The following is a 25,125-nucleotide window of genomic DNA, read 5'->3' as shown; positions in this document are numbered from 1 at the left end:
ACTGTTCATGTGGACAGTAATGCTTACTCTTCCCTTTTTGTTTCATCAGATAGCCAGACAGCGTTGTCTTGATCTCCAGCGTCTCAAAATGACCATCTCATCCCTTTGTGGACCACTCTGCCCAGAGGGGGGAGCTGTCACATCCCTCAATAGCTCTGTGTGCTGTGTCTCTATATATGTATGTGTGTGTGTGTGTGTGTGTGTGTGTGTGTGTGTGTGTGTGTGTGTGTGTGTGTGTGTGTGTGTGTGTGTGTGTGTGTGTGTGTGCACGATGTGTCGCGCCAATCAAATCTAAAAGTCACGCCATGTACCGATTACAGTCCAAAGACCACGTCACACAGTCCTCCTCGGAGGTACTCTGCTGTCTCTGAATGAGGCTAAATGGAAAGGGCAGATTAAGTGTCTCTTCATCAAACTTAATGGAGCAGTCGTCATCACTTTAACGCAAGCATCCATGCTTTCCCTCAGGCACCGTCTCACCAAGCTGTGTTCAAATACACAATCCACTTATTTTAATTTAAAGCTTTCTTGTGATAAATAGTGACGAAACATGCATCAGTGCAAACATTTGAATGCAGTTTTTGAACAATGCTATAAGGACTGTAACAAACGTTAACATGATTCATCAACAGATTTTGGTTGCCAATTATTTTCTTAATTTTCTTCATGACTTGTCATATAATGCTGATTGTCATTTTACAGTACTCATGTTGACAGATTTGGATTGCTTATTTTTCTGGCCAGTAGTTCATATACCCCCAAAATATTCAGGTTTCCACATAAAGTGTATAATACCATTAATAAAAGCTTTTTTTTTTTAAAAAGGTTTAGCAGCTCACCTTGTTACAGTAATGACATTGAGCCTTTAATTCAGTATTGATTCTAATGTATAGCTTGACTTTATGTGCTTTACATGAATAAAATGTGAAAATAAAAATGTGAATGTAGGATATGTGCTGCTTTTATCATCTGTGAGAGATGTCATCTGTATCTGTGGAGGACTGGAATTTGTATAAGATCAAAATGTACCTAATTTAAGCCTTTTTCACAGGAGACATGACATGTGTTAATATGCAACCACTGATGGCTGGGTTGAATTTAGCTCACTGCTGTCTCTCAGTCACACCGTCACGGTGCATTAAGACACTCGAGCAGAAAATACATTTTGTTCATGTTAACAGCTGTGCTTTTCATGAAAAATAGCTATTATTATCAAATGCATGTCACACATGTGAAACCTGGGGCTTTTTTGGGATCACATGGAGATCTGGGGCTTTGCTCTGTTGGTAACCTGCCTTGTGCAGTGGCGTATTTTCGCTGCTTCAAAATCTCAATGCTGCTTTCACAGCGAGCAGCCGACATAACCATTTTGTTTTAGTGAACCATACACTTAAAGATACTAGCTTAATCCTTGCATCCTGTCATTGTTTACAACAGAGGTTAAAAATATCCACGTTTTACTACATTAACAAAAACATGATGAATATTACATATTACAGGCTACAATAATTTGATTTAATGTTTTACTTGCTGTGGTAATAATAATCACAGTATGCATCATTCTAATAGCCTATGTTTGTAATTCATAGCTTATGTTTTTTGTTTTTTTGCTTCATTATTTATTTATATATGATGAAGGCTCGTATGTAACTGTTGTCTGATCATGATTGATCCACAGTCATGTGTGTGACCGGTCACTTCCTTTCTGTTTCTCGTGTTGTGCAGACACTACGGACTCCTTCAGGCCCTGCGGGGAGGAAGGACATCTTTGAGCTCATCGAGGAGGAGCCTGCAGGTTGACTTCCAGTAGCTGCCTGGCCACCGCCTTCTTTCAGCACCCTCCCTCCCTCCCTCCCCCCCCCCCCCCTCCTCCTCTTCCTCCTCCTCCTCCTCAGCGGCTGCTGCAGCAGCAGAGCCCGGTGTCTCCTGGATCCATGAAGAAAGCCCCCCTCCCTGCACGGTACCTCCCCCGCCACGATGGACCGCGAGCTCTTAACTGCGTTGATGTGTTGATATTGAGATATTTCAGTTATCAAATATGAATCATGCATTTGATATTTCTGGCCACTTTGCTCGTCAGCGTCCTTTCGCCTTGGCTTCATCCATCACTAGCTTCATCCGGTACGTATTGCAAAAAGCCTGCTGGCTGTCTTGTCACTTTCATCTATCTGGGTTCACCTTTCACTTTATGTGTGTGGCTACAATAACATCTGATGATGTGCTGTTGGCACGTATGATCGCGTTTATCTCCAGAAGCCACGGGGAGTTGTTGTATTTCATATGCGGCGTCTTCGCCGTGATGCTGCATGAGAGCAGACTACAGCACATCAGCATCTTTTGTTCAGCTAATAAAAAATAGTGCTCTCAATTATGTATGGTTACTACATTTGAATTAACAGTCTCTGGGACTCCTTTTGCGCAGGTGCATGATATTATATCTGCAGTTGTCTGGATTACATGCATTTATCTGGTGCAGTTTTCACTTTAGAAATAAGCATGTTAAAAGTAGCTTTCTGGTAAATGAAGCCATTTTTTGCTCTGTATAACTGCCATATTTAGTTAACAGTATACTACAACGTGTATCTAGTGGAACTGAACGGTGTCGTGAAGAATTGCATAAAGCTGAGGCTACTTGCCTCAGTGTTATCTGTGTTTCATGAATAAAGGATGGCAGCTGGCTCGGTGCATGTGCGTACGGTCTGGTCTGTTGTTTTTTTTCATGTCTGCGGTGGAAATTCTCTTGCAGATTCTCAAGGAGTAGAGGACAGGGCTGAGAGGGACGCAGTGCCAGCACTGCTGAAGCAACAGGCAACTGCAGCACCTGCTACAGACAACACAACACGCCATGCAGCAGAGAATGTGATCACCTACCCCTCGCGGTTGATATACTACCTGAACGAGGACTCGGAGAGCACCTACCATGACCTGAACACCCGGGCCAAGAACCAAGCCACAGAGGGCCAGGTGAGTCAGGGGATGGATGAGGGAGATGTGGTGAAGACCTAGCAGGATATGTGGTCAAGGCTTTGAAGTTGTAAGTCCATATTATGACACATGAAGCCCGTCTTTAATGTCGGACGACTGCACGGTGTTCGACGAAGCCAAGATACCTGTCGTAAAGACACATGCAGCTCTTCCACAGACATGGTTTATGTGCTTCTTTAAGAACTGGAATGACACCAAAGCTTTCTTCCTCTGTACATCACCATCTGTCATTTATTCAGCACATCTGTTATTTGTGCGCTGTCCTCTGAATGATGTTGAAGATGGACTCTGGAGGATTCCTGCTGCTATCGTCTTATTCTCTGCAAGCTGCCATCATCTGCAGTGACTACTCTTCTCTCCTCCACAGGCAGTCCACCTCGCCCAGGCCAGTTTCCAGTTAGAGGCATTTGGCTCCAGGTTTGTTCTGGATCTAACACTGAACAAGTAAGTGCTCCTCATCTGATCTACCTACAGCGATTCATTTAGCTCAATCAATCAGTTTTATAGCTAAGTCTCAGCCTCTGTGGATGGTAAAGGAAAATTCTGGGTGTTGATGCCCATGCAGTGAGCTGTTACGTGGGGCTACTCTCTGTCAGAGAGTTTGAAATGAATCCCGTAAAAATCACATTTATTCAGAAAGCTGTAAGGGGCTCATACATTATTTTGTGCAAATTATCGTTTCCCCAAATCTCTGCAAGGGAGTTGTGCAGAGTTAACATGATCCATAGAGCCACGACAGCCACATTTAGGGTAAATACGCATGGACGGAAATAAACCAGAATTATAATCCTAACAAACAGTATTTACAGTCAAGGTCATGTTGACAGCAGTGAGCTAATATTTGAAAAAGGCGTGTCAGTATCTTTATTCATGCTGGTGTTGAAGAGAGGCTGCGTAAATCTTGTCCAAATGTTTCTGCCACAAAAGATTCCAGCTGACACTCTTCTCTCCACAGATAATATGCAAAATATCTTCTGACACTATTGAAAATTATTAAGACCATGAAAGGAAAGCTGTGATGCAGGTTATATGTCCTAGAGCAGAGCGATTTAGTTTTACTGTTTGCAATGTAGTTATAAACCTTTAATGTAAGGTTCATGATGTAGGAAATGTTAAACTACGATACAATTGAAAAAGATTTGGGGCTGAGGGGCAATGCATGCTCCAGGTTAGGAAGTCTAACAGCCAGTGTGACGCTCAAACGGCCGTCAATAAAGTGCACTTGGCACACTTTTGTGTTTTTGATGATATGACAAAAAGTCATAGTTCAGTGAAGCTGAGTGAAGTTGAATTAAACACGTCTCACCTCTGACATCGTAATAACTACAAATGAAGGTTCAAATCTGTGCTACAAACTGACTCAGTGGTCGAGCGGCATGTGCAAAAATGACAACATTCACGATTCCCATCAGTAGCCTACTGTGTTTGTAAATGATATATGTATTATATGTCATATCAGTGATTAACGCAGAACCGTTCAAAGATAATGTAATCAGGGAAGCTGTAACTAAAGAGATCAGCACGCTTGTTTCCAAGTGTTAAAAGCCATCTTAGTTCAGCTGCCAGACGACAGACAAAGACAAACAGTTTTTTAGCAGAATGATTTTGGAAAACGAGTGTCCATCTTAAATGAGTGCTAATGGGCACGCATCAAAACGAGCAGAGACAGTTCTTCTGTGATCCGCCATCAGTGTCTGAGGACACGCAATCATATTGATCTACTCTCTACATAAAGAAGCCAGACTACATATGTGGAGGCTTAATGTACATGGATATAAGGACTTAAAGATGCTGATTGGATTTCAGATCCCTTAATGGGATTTAAAACTGGATTCTGTCATAAAATATTGGTTGGTGGTATATTCAGTCTGTGTCTGACAATCACAAAGGAAGTGTCGTAAGCTTAAGCTCCTCTGAACTTACATTCATGTCGCTCTTTTATAGCTGTGGCACACAGTAATAAAGTGAACGTGGCAAGTGCGCCTTCCCCTCCACTACAGTATTTGTAGTGGTTTAAGTATCATTTCAGTGGCGACGTAGAGGCTTACAAAGTGCAGATTTCAGCACCTATTTGGAGTAAATAGCACTTGTCTTATTATGTAAATGTGCAACTTCAGAAATGTGTAGAGCTCCATGTTATTTGGAAATCACACATTGTGTCAGGAGGGCCAGAGGGAGAGTCATCTTCTGCCACGATCTCTGCAGCGTCTGTCTTTCTTCTCTCTGTCTTCAATTTCAAAATATTCTGCAGGCTTTAGTTGGAATGAACAAATGCAATATTATATATTCTGTCACAAACGTGTCAGGTTTTTGTTCTGTGTGTGTTTCTACATGTGTTGCTTGTAGCATATGTACATATGTATTTACATGTAGCGTGTTCAGGAGCAGAGAGACAGCTTTCTCGTTCCCAGCTGACACAATCTAACGGAGGATTGACACACACGGTACATCGTTTTCAACAAATGTTGTCAGACGTTCAGGAATCACCGCATGATTCAACAGAAAATCTTTACGGCAGTGAAGAGGCTGGAAGGTGTGACCTTGATTCCCAGCTGTTTGCTTGTAGGCTACCTGTGCAATGCCTTTTTTTTTTTTTCTACGGTGTGAGAACAGGGGTTTGAATTCTGCTTAGTGTTGTAGCTGCGACAGTCCTGATCTAAATATAGATTGGTCTGCAACCTGCCAATGGGTGCTTCTTTATTTGCTCTCCTCGTACTGTACCTGGGATTGCGAGCCTCTGAAATAGAGAGAGAGAACCTGGATCGTGTCTTCTTACTGTAGTTTAGCCTCAATGGAGCTGCTCATTTTTTTCGTTCCCTGGGAGATTTTCTCTCTCTGCTATGTTTTTGTGAATACTTCAGTGCTGCTGACCTTTTATCAGAGTATCTCCATTTATTAAGACTCAGAGCAGATTAATTCATCGTATGAACAGCGTGACAGCGTCGTCCGATGCTACAGGATTTCAGAACTGCATTTGATCTGGTGCCAGACATAAGAACCTCCTGCAGTTTTTCTGGTCCTCCCTCCCTGCCTCACCTCTTTCCCCTTTTTTTTCTCTGCTGCTGCATTGTGGCTCTCCGTCTCCTGTGGACAGAGAGACCGCGGGGCGGGACTCCCTCCTCGTGGTCTCCACACAAAATCATGGCTCTTAAAACCGAACAAACACCTCGAGGTGCTCATGTTCCTGCACTTCATCCCTCCATACTCTGGAAATGTTGCCGACAACCCACACACACACACACACACACACACACTCATACAAACTCCAACACACTCTGGCGTGGTCCACTCTTCGCTCCCTGCCTCATCTGTCAAGCTATAAATAGCCCTTCACTCAGGAATCTCTCAGAGATGCTGCTCAAGCCTTGACTCCCTTCTCATAATGGGGCACTTCCTGCTCACATGCTGCTCAGCATCACGCAAAAAATGTCACACTGCCGGTGACACAACGCAGATCCATCACTTCCATCCTTTTTTTTTTTTTTCATGCTGCGACACCATTACGTGTCCACAGAGAGAAGGACGTTTTTGATTTGCAAGGTTACTCAGAAAAAAGCGCCATTGTGGCAGAAACTGCAGTCTCTTGAAGTCAGCTAACAGATTGAGTGCGTGTAATGGTGAGGGACGCTGACTCAGAAAGCAGGAAGTGCCGGGAGGACTGTTGTGTTCAAGGTGAAGCCGAGGTCTTGCAATCATTTACCACATTAGGCCTCATTGGCAGCTTTCAGATTGAGTTAGTTGTTTCTGTTCTTGTTATTTGTGCCCTTTCTCAATCAGGGCTCGAATTTGGAGGGAAATTTGAGGAAGAAACAGCGAGTCAGATGATTGTGTTAGATTTTCTGACTTAAGGCTGACATTTAAGGCTGGTTTGCATAATTAGTGTGGAAGTGAGCATCTCCTTTTGCATCTCATCACTGTGTTGTTTGTTTACATGTTTTTTTAAGAAATTGTTAATTTTTACCAAATCCCATTTTGTTTGTGCAGCCTCTTTCAGGCTTGATTAATTACCCTCTGGTGTACATGCATCATGATTTTTCCTGAGGGCAGGCAACATTTAACATCTCCACCGCACTTTTCAGATGTCATGGGAGTGTTTGTGAAGGCTAATCCAGGCACAGTGGCGATGAGTGTTCTTGTTTAAACGCCAACCAAAATGCACTCACTGCTACTTTAAAACCACAATATGTGACTCAGAGGGAGCAAAGACAGACAGACAGATAGGCAGACAGACAGACAGACAGACAGACAGGCAGACAGGCAGGCAGACTATTGTGTGTTTTTATTGTCGCTGCATCACATGCTTCCGCTTTAACTAACTGCAATCTCTGTTTTTATCAGTGACTTGCTGTCTTCAGACTATGTTGAGATCCACTATGAGGGGGGTAAACCCGTTCTGTCTAAGGTAATTTTCAAAATGCACATTTTCTTTCTTATTTTGCTGGAGTCTGATGTGAGTCCTGTGTTTGTCCAAAACTGTGCAGTCATGCATGTTGTCGGTAGAGTGAAAGGCACAAAAATGAAAGAAAACAAGCTCCAAAACAAAAGGTGTAAAACAAATGTCAGAGCTGATGGTGATTTCCTGGTTGTTATCTTCATCTTTATTGTCCAACTGTCTGCAAATTCTTCCAAAAAACTGCAGTTGCATCCAGGAAGTCTTCTCTGCAGAATAAGAGAGAGAACAAAATGTACAGAAAGAAGAATGATGGATGGATGGATGGATGGATGGATGGATGGATGGATGGATGGATGGATGGATGGATAGATAGATAGATAGATAGATAGATAGATAGATAGATAGATAGATAGATAGATAGATAGATAGATAGATAGATAGATAGATAGATAGATAGATAGATAGATAGATAGATGGATGGATAGATGGATGGATGGATGGATGGATGGATGGATGGATGGATGGATAGATGGATGGATGGATGGATGGATGGATGGATGGATGGATAAAAACGTGAGAGTGTATGGTTTGGTAGAGCAGAAGGAAAGAGGAGATGGAGAGAGGGGGATGAAAGTTGGTTCCTGCTGCTGCTGCTGATTCAGGCAGAGAGCTGGGTTGGGCATACTGTAGCTGAATCAGCAGGGTTTTGCTCCCCTGCAGCCTCCTGCTGGAGCTCTGGTCACGTGATGCGGGAGAGAAAGCACTCTGCAGTATCAGCGCAGGGTGGGATGGGTGGTAGTGTGCGTGAGAGAGAGAGAGAGAGAGAGAGACGTGGGGGGTGTCCTCTGCTCACCCTGGATTCGACAGCTGAGTCACAAATAGCGCCAGAACCCACCTTTGCAATGTATTAACTTCACTTCTTAACGAGCATAGATTGAGACCCCCCGCAGGAATGCTCTGCAAATAAGCCAAACCGACATCTGTGACACAAGCTGTTACATTTTTAGAAGTGCTAGGAAACTCAAGCACATGATTTATTAAGTAGTGAACTCACACTTTCACCGTGTAATGGCGAATCTCAGAGATCGGTCGGTGCCCACACTGCTTCGAGTGTTGTGTTACCAGCTTGTGTTGAGCCGCCTGGCTGTGATGCTGCTTTAGTACTGTATCTTCTCCCCTCAGGGCGGTGAGCACTGTTACTACCACGGCCAGGTGAGAGGGAACGAGAACTCCCACGTGGCCTTATCTACTTGTAACGGGTTGCAGTAAGTGAACAGCAGAGTTATGCGTAATCCTTGCCGTGTACAGAATATCCCTCCATATATTCGTCTCTGCTTCACTCAGCATCGACTGTCTTCTCTCCCTTCTCTTCTTCTGCCTGGCAGCGGGATGTTTCACGATGGAGTCCATGTGTATCTAATTGAGCCTTTACAACACACTCATTCAATTGTAAGTTATTCAAAATACGTATCTCACAAATGCCCTCAGACACCTGTGACGCACAGACGCGACACTCTCGGCTGTGACTGCTTTCATATTTTCAGTTGAGGATATCCTGACCTCTTCAAGGATAACCCTGTCTTTAATGGAAGGAGATGAGATAATGAGCATCCTGGACAAAGTGAATTCCAACATGTGACTAAGTTCCTGACTTCATGTTGTTGCAGACTTGTTCCAATAATGGGACATTGTTTATGATTTACCATCCTGCTATCGGAAAACAAACACGCAATATCTTTACTGACAATGAATCGTCATTATTTCCCCTTTGTCTCTATTAATCAAGTGGTTATATTGTGTTATGTAGGGCTGATATATTTGAATTTCTATAGATTCCAGTTTACATCAGGGCCTATCAAACACAGGAAGAATACATGTAATAATCAAAACTGAGCAAAACAGTGAACTGAGCTTCACTGTCATGAATTACAAACAAGACTGTCAGTAGTAAACTGTGTTGTCAGTTACAACTTTATTTGAACCCCAAACATTTGTACCACGTGTGATTTTGTTGCCATGACACATTTCTTCTGAAGAGCATTAAAGGAATAATTTGACATTTTGGGAAACACGGCAGTTTACTCAAGAGTTAATTGAGAAGATTAATACCACTCTCATGTCTGTTTAATGAATATGAAGCAACAGCCAGCAGACAGTTAATTTAGTTTAGCTTAAATAGTGAAAACTATTCAGTCCAGCTTTCTCCAAAAAATATAAATAAATCTCCTAGCTGCTCCTCTGAAGCTATTTATTCAAGCTCTTTCTATTTCTGCCTAAAGCGATCAGTTCTTCTTACAGTTTTACTTTCTCAAAAATTAAATCTCTGCAAGAGAGAAAATCAGCTTACTTCCAAAAATGTCAAATTATTTATTTAGAAAGCTTATCCTAAATTAATGACCAGCCCTGATTAATATGGAGGACAAACATTTATATAAAAAAAACAACACTAAATGCATAAATCAATTATTAAATACATTGAATAAATATATATTTTTTAAAAAACCATTACATTCTGGTAATAAAAATGGTATAATTTAATTAATGTATTTCTACATTTCTTCATTTCTGTACTTCTGTGTCTGTATGGTAATTGAGGTCCTAACCTCTGTTAGGTCTGAAGCAGAACGGGTCAGCTGGACGAACCACACAGAAACAAACTTTTGACACAAACTACCGATGCAGTGGCTTTAAATGACAAAAATACATACATACAAATTTTTAAAATGTAGAATAAAGAAAAGAGTAAACATAGATAAGTAAATACATGTTGAAATACAGATATAGCATACAACTGTAAATAAACGTTGATGCATGCAAATAAATCCAAGAAATGTGCTTTGCTGGTGTAATTATTCATTTATGCTAAACGTATGTATAAATACTACTTTTACATTTACTATTACCCCAAGAGGTTGGTTGGACCTAAAGGTGTCCTGAGTAAACACCGTCCCTCTGCCTGCCTGTCTCACTTCCTGTTCAGGCTTTTTACACGTGTTTGTCTCACCTCTGCAGGATACAGCTGCAAGGCCTCACAAACTAAGAAGAACAGCCTCCCTTCCGTGGAATCTGGATTCAGAGGAACAGGGTGAGGTTTCCAATCGCATCATCCTTCATGTTAAAAAACCTTCTCCATCAGTCCAGCACCACACCTCTCTTGACCCTGGCATTATTTTCTGGCACGCTTCATTGGACATTTTAGGGAAAAGATTTGAGAATTTCTGGGAACTGGGAATATGCAAAATCCCCTTCCTGTAACCTTGAACACTGGAAACAACACAGCTGTAAATACTTCATTCGTGTGTTGAAGTGTCACTGTTTCCTCGTGTTTTTGCAGCGGAGGAGGAGCAGCTCTTCTCAGAGGTGGATGAATTATCCTGGCTGAAGCGCAGGAAAAAGCGAGCAGTGAGTCTCTGATCTCACCTCTCTCCAAAGTAATGCATCAACTGCAGTTCATCCAGCCTTGATTCATTATACAAGGAGTTTACGTAACGTTGCACTAGTGTACAAAGTCAAACCTGTGGTGATACCAGGACTCCAAATGATCTGCCTCAAAACTCCCTTTTCATTGCTGTTTTGTTTTGCAGATGCCTCGCAGTGTATTTGAGGAGATGAAGTATATGGAAGTCATGATTGTCAGTGACCACAGTATGGTATGTGACTTCATTCAACTCAACAACAACTTCAAATACCTGCTTTGACCTTATTTTTTTGTACTGGTAAAAAAAGAAATAAAAAAAAAAAACATGAATATTTTAGACTTTGCTTTATTCCACAAGAGGGAGCAGAGTCACTTAATGTACCGCACTGTGCATTGTGGAATCACTGCAGTTCATTCATCTTCCGCTTTGTTTTATTTCTGTCTGCAGTATAAACGACACAAGAACAAGCAGCACACGAGGAATTTTGCAAAGTCAGTAGTGAATCTTGTGGATGGTGTGAGTAAGCTTTTTAGTCACCCTTTGATAAATGTGCTGTGTGGCTTCATATGAACCACTTTTAGAATTCACGTAACAACTGTTTATTCTGTTTTTATGTAAAAGTCATTCAGGAACATCTCCTGCAACATAAAAATATAGTAAATTTGATGGTGCCTTTACATTCCAACTAACACCAAAATTTGCAAGCGATGCGAGGGGCGATCCCTTCAGCCTCAGCTGTACTTTGTATTTAACCTGAATAAGGAAATATCAGCATGCTCAGCTGAGATAGTGAACATACCTGTTTACGTCAGCATGTTAGCGTTGCCATTATGAGTTATGTTTGCATGCTGATGGTAGCATTTAGCTCAGTGCCGTAAAGCCTCACAGAGCTGCTGGCATAATGTTGTTTGTTTGATAGTTGAGGAGTCGCAGCAGAATAAAACAAGTTCCCAACTATCGGTGGTGCGTGAGTTACATCGGAACATACAACATAGTGGCTTTGAGATAGTGATAGATTCAGTGTCCTCGTCATGTGTGTTAATCCTCCCGTTGTTCCTCCCTGCTCCCAGTGTGTTACCTCCCGTCGTCTGTCCTCCTCAGACAGCTCAGATTCAAATTCACACTCGGTGTTGCTCTCCTCTCCCTCTGCTGTTTTTTTTTTTTTTTTTTTTCTTCCTGTCTCCCTCTGCCTGTCGCTCGCTCTCTCTCTGTTCTTCTTTATTCACTGCCTGCTTCAATGGCAGATCTTCAAAGAACAACTCCATACACGTGTGGTGCTGGTTGCCGTGGAGATCTGGACCGACAAGGATCAGATCCCCATAAGTGTGAAGCCGCTGGAGATGCTGCGAGATTTTTCCAAGTATCGGCAGCAGAGCATAAAGCACCACGCCGATTCTGTGCAGCTCCTCTCGTAAGTCATCACCTTGTTGTGCATTTTTATTGCAGTGTTTATGTTGAATCTTATAAAATATATATATATATATAAATGATAGGTGAAATCATACTTTGGCACAGTCTCTATTTTGACCTGATCGAAGTTTATTCAGCGAGCTCAACGAATAATATGGAAAAAAATAATATTTAAATCCTTCGTCTATGTTTAACTTTAGCTTTCAAGTAAAACTACGTTTCCTTTTTTTACAATATTTTGTAATTGTACTCCATACAACAGTCTGCAATACCGATTACAGAAGTCTGGTCTGCATGCTGCATAAAATAACTGACTGAAAACTTAAGTTTGACATCTTTTCTATGCAGCTGTTTCTTCCCATAATATTCTCTCTGTATGTGTTTGTAAGTTCGTGGTTCAACTGAAGCTACCTGTTGAAACACTACTGTGTCTTTGTAGTATTTGGTTAGGTACTGTGTGGTATTTAGTATTTGGTCAGGCTCACTTTTTGGACTGGCCTGATCCTCTTGTTCATGTCTTCCTCTTTGTCATCCTTCCTTCTTGTAGAAACGTGACCTTCCACTACCGCAGAAGCAGCACTGCATACTTCGGAGGCATGTGTTCTGTGAGCCGTGGAGTCGGAGTCAATGAGGTCAGACTCGCTGTCAGACATCCAGTATCAGTCTGTGCTTGTACGGCAGAGTGTGACTGCAGGTGAATCATCTCTGGTCTCTGCTGCCCCCACAGTACGGCACCACCTGGTCCATGGTGGGGTCTCTGTCCCAGAGCCTGGCTCAGAACCTGGGCATCCAGTGGGACCCGGCATCCAAGAGAAGTATACATGAAACACATTTTGTGGCTAATTTGCAGTCCTTGGGTCTTGTTTGGCTTTTATGGCATAACGGTACTGCAATCAGTAACTGAAGAAAGCAGCCATTGGTTTTTTCTTTGTATTGAAATATTTAAACTCAGTTCATGTTTTTATTTCTGATGGCAGGATATTCCATATCTGTGGGCTTTTAATTTTTACTGGATTGTATTAATCTTGTTTTACAATCTCCTCTAACTGCTCCCCTCGCAGTGGATCCTCTGCTATTATAGTTTAAAATCATTTGACTGACTTATATCTCGGGCACAGACGGTCAGACCCTTAAAAATCAAAATCAATTTACTCTTTAATTTTAAGTCGTGTCAGCTGAATAAATGTAATGCAATGTCATCATATTTGCTGAGGTTTTATATCCAGCACTTCTGTTGTTTTTCTTATTCAATTTAAAAAAGTTCCCAACACAAATCGTTCCCAACTGGATTCATCTGAGAGGATGTTTTTATAAATGCCCCGTTTCTTTAGAATTTTTCAAATGTAGTTTTCCACTACTTTGAACACCAGAAATTCAGTTGCCGTCCACTCTGTTGACAAAATATTGTAAACCAAGTTAGTTCAATAAAATGTTTCGTGCTAACTGAGACTTCAGATGTCAGATGTGTAAATATTTTAGTTAAATAAAACCAATTAATGAACTTCATATAAGTAAGTACATTTTGATATAAACTACATTTATGAACTAAAAGTGTCTTACGTTAGATCTTCACATTAAAAGGTCTTCAGATCTTTATAACAACAGACGGCGTCTGTAAAACAGAAATGTGCTCTTTGATCGGCGCAAACTGCCTCATTACAAACTCAGTGCCAAGAATAACATGGAGAAATGCACTGTTTGTTTTGGAAAAAGTAGACTGCCTTTAGTCTGGTTTGAAAAGCATTTGTCTGCTATCAGATTTAACATAATAGTGTTTAATGAGGCAGAGTCATCAAGCAGCTGCCAGGTTAGAAAATGTGAGTTCGAATAAATGCTGACTATCAGCAAAATTCCCCTCAGGGTCCTAAAACTGTCCGAGCGTGACCATGTCAACGACAAACAGAGTGAAGGAATTCTTTGTTATTCAGCAGAAAGCTTTGGACGTCAGGTGATAAATCCACTGGCTAATGACATGGTAGAAACACAATCATATTTAAAAAAAAAAAAAAATTCAATTGAAATACTTCTTAAATTGTATTTAAATTCAGGATGTGGACGTTTATTTTCTCTCCTTGTCTCTGACTGTTTTTTCTGCTGTCTGTGTCTCGTTTGCAGAGGAATGTGGTTGTGCTAACCAGTGGGCTGGCTGCATCATGGAGGACACTGGGTAATGGCCAAACCTACTCCTGACACACACACACACACACACACACACACACACACACACACACACACACACACACACACACACACACACACACACACACACACACACACACACACACACACACACACACACACACACACACAAAGTATAGGTATAGTGAAACGAAAATACAGATGCTTGTTCATGTACGCTCTATAATGTAGTGATCACTGATTACCACTGATCAGTTTTCATTCGTTGATTAATGTTGATTAATTCTGAATCCCTGCTCAGCGTCGGCCCGTTACTCAGTTTTTAACCACATATCCACTCAGGGAAAACAAAGGTGGCCTCATTTACACCTGGTAGATACAGACTGTGTGTTAAAGGTAGAAATGGGGTCAACATGTTGTTATTAATTACTGTTATATGTGAATTTTTTTTTTTTAACTCTGTTATAGTCCCACTACAGGTTTGTTTTTAATGATTTGTACCATGTATTTTTATTCTGTACTATGATGTGTTTTTGTTTACACCAGCTGCTATTTAGTTTTTTTCATTTTGTGGAATTTTTGCTCAATCTGTGGCACATACGATGGACAAGTCCGCAATAGTAAAAAAAAAAAAGATCGTGATAATTTGATTTTGTGAAGACGGGATGGAGTTTAACCAGTGTTGATAACAAAAGCATGTACCTGATGTATTACTACACAAAACCTGATTTAACATAATTTAAATGTAAGCTGATCAATGCTTTGACCTATATATCTTAAAAAGTTGTTAACAGCATTGAATTTATTCCCCCCAATATAAATTGAATTTACAAAAGTCTTTGCCTGTCATCGGCAGTGATGTTGCGCCTGATTGAGGTCTTTCAGATGTTTTGTCACTGCTAAACTAAAAGTGGGATTGATGTGAAGACCCACTCAGTCTTTATTTTGTTCCAGTCAGTGCAGAATTTGGTTTTGAAAAGGCCCTGAAAGAATGAAGCTTTTGAGTTTCACCATTTTCTTATCGTCAATGAAAAAACAACAATGAAGTAGATCTGCTAATAAGTGTATTCAAAACCGGTTTAGTTAACTCGTCTGTGGCGTAAAGCTTTATTGTTGTCCTCAAAAACATCATGACAACATGTCTGAAATGTCTTTGGTTGGACTTTTACCACAGATTGAATATCCGCTGATATTCTCTTTCTCTGCAGAGTTCAACATCCACAGAGATTCTCCAAATGCAGCATCTCAGACTACAAGGAGTTCCTCTTGAAGGGTGGAGGCTCGTGTCTGTTTAACAGGCCAACCAAGGTCAGACTCACACCTTTCTGCCCCTCTCTTTACACGTCACCGCTGACATGAATTACATCCTCGCTTCACGCCGTCTCGTCTCCTTTGGGCAGCTGTTCGAGGTCGCTCATTGTGGGAATGGATTTGTAGAAGTGGGAGAGGAGTGCGACTGCGGAATGAGAACAGTGAGTTTCTTTTCTACGTCGCTGCGTCACGTCGGCGCTGCTGTCGTCTGTTTGTTCAGACGGGTGAAACTCTTTCTCATTTCCATTTTTCAGGACTGCTACAAGGAATGCTGCAAGAAGTGCTCCCTTGCCAACGGGGCGCACTGCAGCGACGGACCGTGCTGCAATAACACATGTCTGGTACGAGCTCGGCGTTTTCTTCAACTTTTACAGCACCGAGTCTTAACTTCTGAAGCATTCACGTGTTTTGTCGTCTCCCATTTTCTTGCCAGTTCTACCCACGAGGTTACAGCTGTCGCTACGCCGTGAACGACTGTGATATCTCAGAGACCTGCTCCGGGGACTCTGGACAGGTGTTCTTATGCTGCACTGTTAATTTATTTTGGTTTCAAATGGGTCCTTCTTTGCATGTTGAAGACAAAATGAATGGTTCAAAAAACGTGTTCTGTTTGTGACTTTGCAGTGCCCTCCCAACCTTCATAAACAAGACGGTTACCACTGCCAGATAAACTTGGTATGAAATAAAGACTTCTTTTACGTTCCAAACAGGAGCAGTCTTTGTTTGGCAAACCAAGAAGGTAAATTTACTCTTAATTTGTGTCTTTCTCTGTCCGAAGGGCCGCTGCTACAACGGAGAGTGCAAGACCAGAGACAACCAGTGTAAATACATCTGGGGGTCAAGTAAGATTAATAGTCTTTTGGTTCACATTAGTGGATGTCGTAGTATCAAAAGTAACGGTGCAGTTCATCCCTCCTCTCTCTTCCTTTCAGAGACTGGAGGCTCAGAGAAGTTCTGCTACGAGAAGCTGAACACGGAGGGCACGGAGAAGGGCAACTGTGGAAAGGATGGAGAAAAATGGGTCCAGTGTAGCAAGCAGTGAGTTTTAAATGAGGACGTTTCCCCACCACCTCCGTAACCTTTCCGACATCAGAACTGGGCAGGCTGTGCCTGATGATTATGTAAACTGATAATCCAACATTTACTTCCTGCTGGTATTAGCCAGCCGTGCAGAGGTGAGAAAGCAGCCAATTTTTAAACATATGTCCAGATCTTGCAGCCTTTTTTTCTCGACCTTTGAGTGTGGCTGTACGAAGACAGGTTGTAAACTAATTGGATTTCACCCCGGCCTCTTGTCCTGATATGGGGATCTTCAGTTTCAGGTTTCTGATTATTTAGCAGTCACCCGACAGAGGGCAACAGAGCACACTTCTCTTAAAGGAACATCGCCTTCGAAAGCCATGATTGTATTTTACAAACTGGATACCGTACTCCAAAACTTTGCCCATTTTTTCTAGTGAAGTATTCTCACCCAGGACACACACCAAAATATCCCTCAGTTTTGTTTGGCCTTCTATAGTTTTTCTTTTTCTAAACCCACTGATGCATTCTGCAGACTTCTCTGAAATGATGTTACACACATTATTTCCTTGGCTCTGAGAGGTCTGACATTAAATCGTTATGCTTAAAAAAGAAAATCTTACCATTTACTCTGTTAATCGATCTGCTTCTTCAACAAACATCCCTCTTAAAGTTTCCCATTGCCACGCAGCTTTATCTGTCAGTGGTTCTCTTAAGATTTGAAATGTGTTCATCACTGGCGAGGACCTGAAAAACATAATGTACATCAAGTGGAAGAGTGGCGTCTGTACACATTTGTCTTTGCTTGTCTTTTACAGCGATGTGTTCTGCGGTTACCTGCTGTGCACCAACGTTGGGCGTATCCCACGCATCGGAAGTATGAAAGGAGAAGTTACCCCCACCTCCTTCAATCACCAAGGCAACGTGATACAGTGCACGTAAACATGTTTACTTTATTATAACACCTGTTAAGTGCTGTGACTGATTAACTACAGGCAGAGCTCCTGTAGAGATTTGATTCCCTTCTTCTCGCCTCACCTCTCCTCCGTCCTTGTCTTCCTCTCAGTGGTGCCCATGTCCTTCTGGATGATGACACTGATTTAGGCTACGTGGAGGACGGGACTCCCTGTGGGCCGTCGATGATGTGCCTTGACCACAAGTGTCTGCCCATCCAGTCACTCAATATGAGCACCTGCCCAAGTGGACCTAATGGTCAGGTGTGCTCTGCCCATGGGGTGAGTCCTGGTGCACACCAACCAACAGTTCACACCTTTCTCATTGTAGTTTGTCAAGGCTCAACAGGAATTCACTGAGGACAGGCATTTCAGATAGATGAACAACTAAAGAGTCCATTATTCAGACATCAAAATAAACTGGACAAATTTGTCCGAGAAAACTATTTGTAATGTTATTTGTAACATCTGTGCTTTTCTTGCTATCATGGCAAAATGTTTGCCTTGAAAAAGGTCTGCTGTTGATGCAGGCTGAGGGTGGCACTGTAGAGAGGAGAGCCAGTGTTAATGTTAGTAGCATGACCTGCACATTTCCTTCCATGATTAGTCAAAATGTCTGCTGTTAAAAAGACCTATTATAGTCCTCTACGTTTCACTGGCTCCTGCCGTTGTGGTTTACGTAATGTGTTTTATAATATTTGCACAATTCAATTTGTTTTTACAAAGCTAACCTGTCAAAAATGACCAAAAATAAAGAGCTGAATTGTTACAATCTAGATCCTGTGGAAAAAAATAACACTCCATAAAAGCCGAGTGTAAAGATAGCTGAAGGGAACGGTCCCGTTGGGTATACGTCCCAAAAATAAGCCTGCCATGTCGGCGCCTTTATTTATGGCTCTTGCGTTCCCCTCATCTACTTCTGTCTGATCCATACAGGTGTGCAACAATGAAGCCACGTGCACCTGTGACACCACCTGGGCGGGGACTGACTGTAGCATGCCTGACCCGCCTAAAGAGCCCGAGGTCACTCCGGACGAAGAACCCAAGGGTCGGTTTCCACCTCTTTCAACCTCTACCATCTGAACGAATCAATAACACCCAAGTTTATTTGTGTTCATTTACTTTAGCCCAGATTCAATTTGATCAAATATAGATTTTATATCTTCACACTGTTAGATCTGATTCAGCACAGATTCCTGAGACGGGAGTTTCACAGGTGTACTGGAGTCATAGCGACTTCCAACGGAGACAATAAAATCAGTGTTAGATTTGTGTACTTTGATCCTGAAGATGAAATGAACACACAGTTCTGCTGTACTCTGATGCTTTGACCACAGGGGATACGTGGAGGTGCTTAAGGGGGGTTGGGCGGTGTCATACAGGGCACCGTGTCTCCTCATCCATGACTCTGAAGCAGAAGCCTGCTGTTTGTTTTTGACAGGGTGGTAATAATGCTCCTTTTCCCTCTGCACAGTGAGCGTGGCCACTAACAGGCTGATAGGGGCAGTAGCAGGGACCATTCTGGCCCTGGGGGTGATTTTTGGAGGCACAGGGTGGGGAATAGAGTAAGCATCTTTAACCCTTTCACAGCTCTTCCTCTCATAGTGGTGCCTCAGTGTGCGGGCGGTCTCGTGAGCCGGCCTGAGCCCGTGTGTGCGTCCCGGTGGCTTTGTGTTTTCTCGTGTGTTGGTGATGACCATATAATTGTCATGTGATTGAATGTTTTCAGTGTCGTGTGATTGGTTGATGGATTTCCCCTCCTTCCTTCCTTCCTCCTCCTCCTCCTTCTCCTCCTCCTCCTCCTCCTCCTTCTCCTCCTCCTCTCCTGCCACTTCCTGTTGTTCCCCCATTATGACAAGCCTCTTTCTTCATCCTGCCTCTTCCTCCTCTTGTCCCTTTTCTTTCTCTTATTCTTAGTCGTTATGTGGTTGCTCCTGTGATCCTCTCCTTTCTGGGGCATGTGGGGCATTTAGATGAAAACAGTCCTGAGAAGTGTCCAGCTAGTGACCTGGCTTGTCAGTCAGTGGTAATGCTGTGTGGTGACTGGGACCCCTAAAAACATTTGGTACTGATCCTACTGCAGGTCACGTATACATATCATCTGTTGAACTAAACATTTACAGTGATGGATACCCAGGGTCTAGTCTTCTGCACAACCTTAACAGACAAACCACTGATAATCACTACTACCTCAACTGACACCAGATAAGTGTAAATATTCCCAGGGCGTTTGCTTGATTACATTCAAATCTCTTTACACTCTAAAGGGGGCTGAAAAGCATGCGAAACACATTCTCAGATTCAATCATTTTACTGTAATAGTATACCTATGGTATGTTTTCTGTTGTGAAATCGTCATTGTACAGATACATGTTATGGATACAGTAAGTGAGTATAGAAAACTCATGTCTTTTTCCCCATAACCCTTTACAGGTCCTAGTGCCACCAATCTAATAATAGGCTCCATCGCCGGAGCCATCCTTGTGGCTGCCATAGTGCTGGGGGGGACTGGATGGGGCTTTAAGTAAGCAACACGCCGCATGCCACTCCTGCTGTAACTCTTAGCATCCCTGCTGCTTCTAGACACCAGGGTTTGAGCTCCTGCTACAGAATATGGACCCCAGAGTGGACGAAACGAGAGCAAAAAGCCCGTTAACAGAGCACATGCTTTACCACGTATCTCAAATGCAGTCTTGGTGGTCTCATGGAGGAGGACGTTCAGGAGTATGTATGTGTAAATGTGATTCTTCTTTAAGAGACACTGGGGGTTTCTGTGCGTCTGTAGCAGAACTTCAAACTGATTAGACGGGCAGCGCTCAATGCTTGACATGCATGTTCAGTCAAGGACCCGATAACAGAGATCTTTACAAAACAGAGGGGAAAGAATACTTTGAACAGCTAAATGGTTTTAAAGAAAAATAATCTTGTGTATGCTTGTGTAAATAAAATCTTATTCCCCTCTGAAATCCAAAGATAAACTTTATGTAGATAACATCTCTGTGTATCCAGGAAATGTACTTTATTGTACTATAAATTATGTTAAATAAAATCCACTGCTGATTAGCCTGATGTCTTGAGCAACAGGGGTGTTACGCATCTTAGTCTGAACAGACCTAAGGATGAAATGAAAAATACAATCCTGCAGCCACCAAAGCATGCCAGATAGCAAAGCATCATGGTTGTCACCGAAACAGAAGGAAAAAAAAAAAAAAAAGCAAAGAAAACAGATTAAGGAACTGAAGGTTTCTGCATGTTGACTTGTTGATTTGGAGGAGGTCAGTTCATTGCACAAAGGCTGAGCCAAACCCAGAGTGATTTGGTCCAGGGTTGTCGTGCTCTCATCACTTCCATGATCTTTTTCTCGGTCCGTCACTGTTTTGAGGCTGACACTTTAAATGGAGTGGTGAGAGCGACAGAGAGAGACAGAGACAGAGAGAAGCCAGGACCTTTTTGTTGCCTGCAGCCTTTGTGCCATGGCTGGCCACACCCACCTGGATGGCCAGGCTCCGCCCTAGAGCGGAGCAGGACTCTCGGACCCGCCCACACCAGCTGCCATTGCTGCCTGCTTCACAGACCTGGTACAAACACGGCGCATTGCACTGCATGAACCACGCACAGCAATAGTGCCACCTTCAAATGGCCTACTATTGGAACAGGTGCATGACAGAGTGATAGGAGCCCCACAACAAGCCACAGTACGGGGAGGTTATGCATCACTCCTGTTGTCCTATTTGTTGTTGTCCCACTGTTGTGGTAGTAGATATTGTTGCTGCTGCTGCTGCTGCTGTGGTTGTTGTTTATGTGGTCGTCTCCTCTTTCCCTCCTCTTTAGAGTATATTTTATGTTAGCTCTTTCCTCCCAGATGGTTATGTTTTTGAGTGGAACTAATGTCTTTCCCATCAGAACTGGTAATGACACATGTCTCCTACACTTCACCTTGTAAACCGATGTTGCACGCACAAGCCAAACAGCACCTGTCTGCAAGGAGGCAACAGAGGACATATACATTCATAGACCTTCAAAATTACGTTTCCAGCTTATTTCTGAGTAGACTTCATTGTTCTTTGGCTCAGAAAACTGGTTAAATGGTCAGAAAATATGAAGTTAATTGGCTCCTAAGTAAAAATGATGTCTTTCCACTAGGCTTTTGTTTGCTCTGACAATGACGTCATAAACAAGTTGAGTCCTTAAGGTTTGTGACTATATTTACCTCCGACTGTCTCTTTGCAGTCAAGACTGAGTTGGCCAACGTGGACCAGCCTTTCCTCACCTCACCGTATTCAGCCTTTAATACTGAAGAACCTGAAAAAGTTCACACTGGGAACATTTGTATTTGGGCCTCTTGAACACAACAATAATGAAAAAAACAATTACAGCATTTTCTAACTGGAGAGATGAGTGTGGTTGCTTGTCCAGGTTGCACTCGCTGTGTTACAGTCATGATTTTAGCAGACACTTACTCCTGTTTCTTATCTCCTCATAAGAAATGTGAAGAAACGGCGATACGACCCCAACGCCTCAGCCATTTAACCCAAGGAGAGATGGCAATCACAGACGGACTCCTCCGAGGCTTCCTTGGTTGGCTACCTGACAGCTGGACTGCACTTATTGCTGCTGATCTTTGGCATTAGATTTACTTGAAAAAGACATAGTGGACATTTTAACAAATTCCATCGTAGTGACATTATAAATGCAGCCTTTTCAACTCCACCTCACCCATGTAACAACCCCCTCCGCACTCCCATCCCCTCCACCCTGATCTCTAAAGCGACAGAGCTCCTCTTCCATCCTTTAGTGCCAGTGCACAGGCGTTCAGGCGGAATCCACACCACTCTCTCACCTGGCATGACCATCCACACAAAGCGTGCTGCTTGCTGGCCCTCTGGCATGAAGAGCCCTCTCTGCAGGGCTCTGCATGGCTACCAAAGCTATGAATATACCGCGGAAAAAAACATACAAAGACAGGAAAAAAAAAAGGGATTATCCAGTGCAGGAGAAAGCTTGGTTAAAAACCAAACCCACTGGAACGCCGGTTAAAGCTCCTCTAGGTCATGTTTAGGTGCTGCGGAAGATTAAGGAGGCTGCATGTGAGGACCTGTGAGGGCAGTGCAGACCACATAGTGAATGCACACACACAAAAACTGTACATAAATAAGGAGTTCAGGTTTGGAACTGACTGCATATTTTACAAGGACATCAACTGCTTTTGTTTTGTATCTTCGCATGTCGTATAGCGGGTGTTTTTGGCAATGTTATTAAAAACAAAACTGCAATTCTGATTCGGGCCAAAATCGTTTGAGCAGGAGTCAAAAGTTGGATGGACGACAGCGGACAGAGCAGCTGCGGTGTCGAGGAGAAGCACGTCAGTTCTCGAGAGATTCAGACTGTGACCACGTCAGATTAATGTCACGAGATTTCCCCCCCGAAGTATCTTCAACAGTGACTCAAAAGCCAAAGAACCAATCACCTGAACATATGGATGTTGTTGCACACGGAGCACTTTCCCACCTCTGTCTGCAGCCAGTGGTGCCTCTCGTGCTGAGGCCATGAAGTCTGTCCACGCAGGTGCTCACCTGTCCAGCCAGGTCTCACTTAACAGTCCTCATCAACACCCACTATACTGGCTTAGCCTTTTGCTCTCATAAACTCTTAATAGAAATCAAGTTCAGCTCTACTGGCAACGCTGCATGCAATCACTATAGTGGGCTTATAATTCTATATGGGAGTCCCCAAAATCCGCAAGAAAAATATGCTACAAAAGATAGGTGCATGTCAACAACAAAAACATTTAACTTTTATTTACTATGCAAAGAGAGATATTGCACAAAAGTATGGGTAATAGTGATATCAATGTAGACATGGAATTACAGAAACCTCTGCTAATCAGCTAATCTTTTGTATCTGGCCACTCCCACATCTCGTTTCATTTCGCTTTCAACGTACTCAAACTGTGGATGGACAAACAAACCAATAAAAAACAAGAACTGAATTAATATCCAAGTGAAAAGCGAGAGCACCCTTTTACATTTGTGGAACTGAAAATCATTTTTGTGTGTTTTTCATCCAGTCTGATATTTTTAATCACACAAACGCACACACACACACACACACACACACACACACACACACACACACACACACACACACACACACACACACACACACACACACACACACACTGTATGGTGCCTGTACACATTGAGGCCTGAAGGTTTTCCTTGTGCAGGGCTATCATTTCCAGTCCAGCTGATAGTTGGTGTGTTCCAGGTGCTGCCATAGCACTGGCATCGTTGTAATCCTCCGTGTTACTCATCGTCTGGTGTCCCTCTCTCACTGCATCATGTACAGTTGGACTGATTAATAAACTACTGACAAATTTTATCCGAGCATCCGTCTTTTTCTTTACCAAATATAAGTATTATTACGTGAAAGCTTATACCTTTGGGGCGGCACAACAATTTCGATTTTTTTTTTTTTTTTACAAAAAGCAATGTACCTTCAAAAGCCCAGAAATTAAAGGAATAGTTTCACATTTTCTCAAATAGGGTTATTTGCTCAACGTTACATGAGAAGATTGATGCACTCTTATATTTGAAGGATGGTAACGATCTTCTCAACCAAATCTTAAAAAAAAAAAAAAGCAATTTCCCAAATTATCTATTTTCTTTAACTGAGTGAGATTTAATGTCAGATGACCAAAGCTGAGGGAAGTGATGGCTGAAGATAAGTAACGATAACCACGCTCAGCCGGGCCATTTCTGACATTTTTGACCCGCTCTTTCTTTGCAAATAATATTATTATAGAAAGATTTGCAAGTGGTATTACAACACAAATACGGTGATGGTACTCGTTCTCACTTTTTGGTGATAATATACAACGTAGAACCAGATTTAGTTTGTTTGTTTGGGTTCTCAGTGTGGCTTTCATTGTACAAAAGTTTTTTTTAAAGCAAGTAGTAATGCTCAGAAGCACATAAATCTAAACTAAATACAAACATTTCCAAAACTAAAATACAACGTACAAGTAAAATAAATAAAAGACAAAAACTGTGTAAAGATGCGCCTCAGCTGCAGCTTGATATGTGATAAGGTGAAGTTGAGTGAGGAGGGGTGCACCGTTTTTTCACTTATATTTGACATTTATCACGGGGACAGTATTATATGATTGACTCACAGTGTTCCTGCAGGATAATCATTTTAAGAATCCTGAAAACCTGAGCATAAAATACAATCCTTTTTTTTTCACATAAAATGAAAGAAATTCACATAAAAATTCTATCAATATAAAATTATTTGTAAAAGAGTAAATAAATGTAAAACAATAGCACTGAATTACTGTTGAACCACAAAAGTCTTGATTTTTACATTTTTAATTAAGATTTTTTTTTAAAAGTTCTTTTCTAGATATTAATTTGTTTAAATTTTAATTTCAAATAAAAAAACAGTTAAAGTTAGAAATATTTTCCCTTCAGATAATTTCATATTTGATCATATT

The 25,125-nt window shown here is 42.0% G+C and overlaps 1 protein-coding gene across 1 annotated transcript; it reads left to right on the top strand.

Moving 5' to 3' along the window:
* The first annotated feature begins 1,880 nt into the window (after positions 1-1,880).
* Positions 1,881-24,011, top strand: LOC138623231 (disintegrin and metalloproteinase domain-containing protein 23). Its single transcript, XM_069702621.1, has 26 exons — positions 1,881-2,121; positions 2,747-2,964; positions 3,353-3,429; positions 7,324-7,387; positions 8,561-8,643; positions 8,764-8,827; positions 10,391-10,463; positions 10,713-10,780; positions 10,963-11,028; positions 11,245-11,313; positions 12,042-12,208; positions 12,755-12,839; positions 12,935-13,022; positions 14,323-14,374; positions 15,555-15,654; positions 15,747-15,818; positions 15,912-15,998; positions 16,091-16,171; positions 16,282-16,332; positions 16,436-16,499; positions 16,590-16,695; positions 17,496-17,615; positions 17,744-17,912; positions 18,567-18,678; positions 20,064-20,154; positions 22,115-24,011. The coding sequence occupies exons 1-26, from the start codon at positions 2,046-2,048 to the stop codon at positions 22,158-22,160; spliced, it is 2,349 nt and encodes a 782-aa protein (XP_069558722.1). The 5' UTR covers positions 1,881-2,045; the 3' UTR covers positions 22,161-24,011.
* Positions 24,012-25,125: the final 1,114 nt, after the last annotated feature.

The sequence above is a fragment of the Brachyistius frenatus genome, unplaced genomic scaffold (genome assembly GCF_029030835.1).
Source record: "Brachyistius frenatus isolate BFR_SWC_R1_liver_20210118 unplaced genomic scaffold, ASM2903083v1 Contig_42, whole genome shotgun sequence".
NCBI classification, from domain to species: domain Eukaryota; kingdom Metazoa; phylum Chordata; class Actinopteri; family Embiotocidae; genus Brachyistius; species Brachyistius frenatus.
This window is presented reverse-complemented; position numbering and strand designations above follow the sequence as displayed.

What these genes read in the sequence shown, in the direction of transcription:
- LOC138623231 (XM_069702621.1), top strand. Translation starts at nt 2,046, where the DNA reads ATGCATTTGATATTTCTGGCCACTTTGCTCGTCAGCGTCCTTTCGCCT. An exon ending in TCCATCACTAGCTTCATCCG is followed by an intron (nt 2,122 to 2,746) that starts GTACGTATTGCA and finishes ATTCTCTTGCAG; the next exon opens with ATTCTCAAGGAGTAGAGGAC. An exon ending in TTGTCAGTGACCACAGTATG is followed by an intron (nt 11,029 to 11,244) that starts GTATGTGACTTC and finishes TTCTGTCTGCAG; the next exon opens with TATAAACGACACAAGAACAA.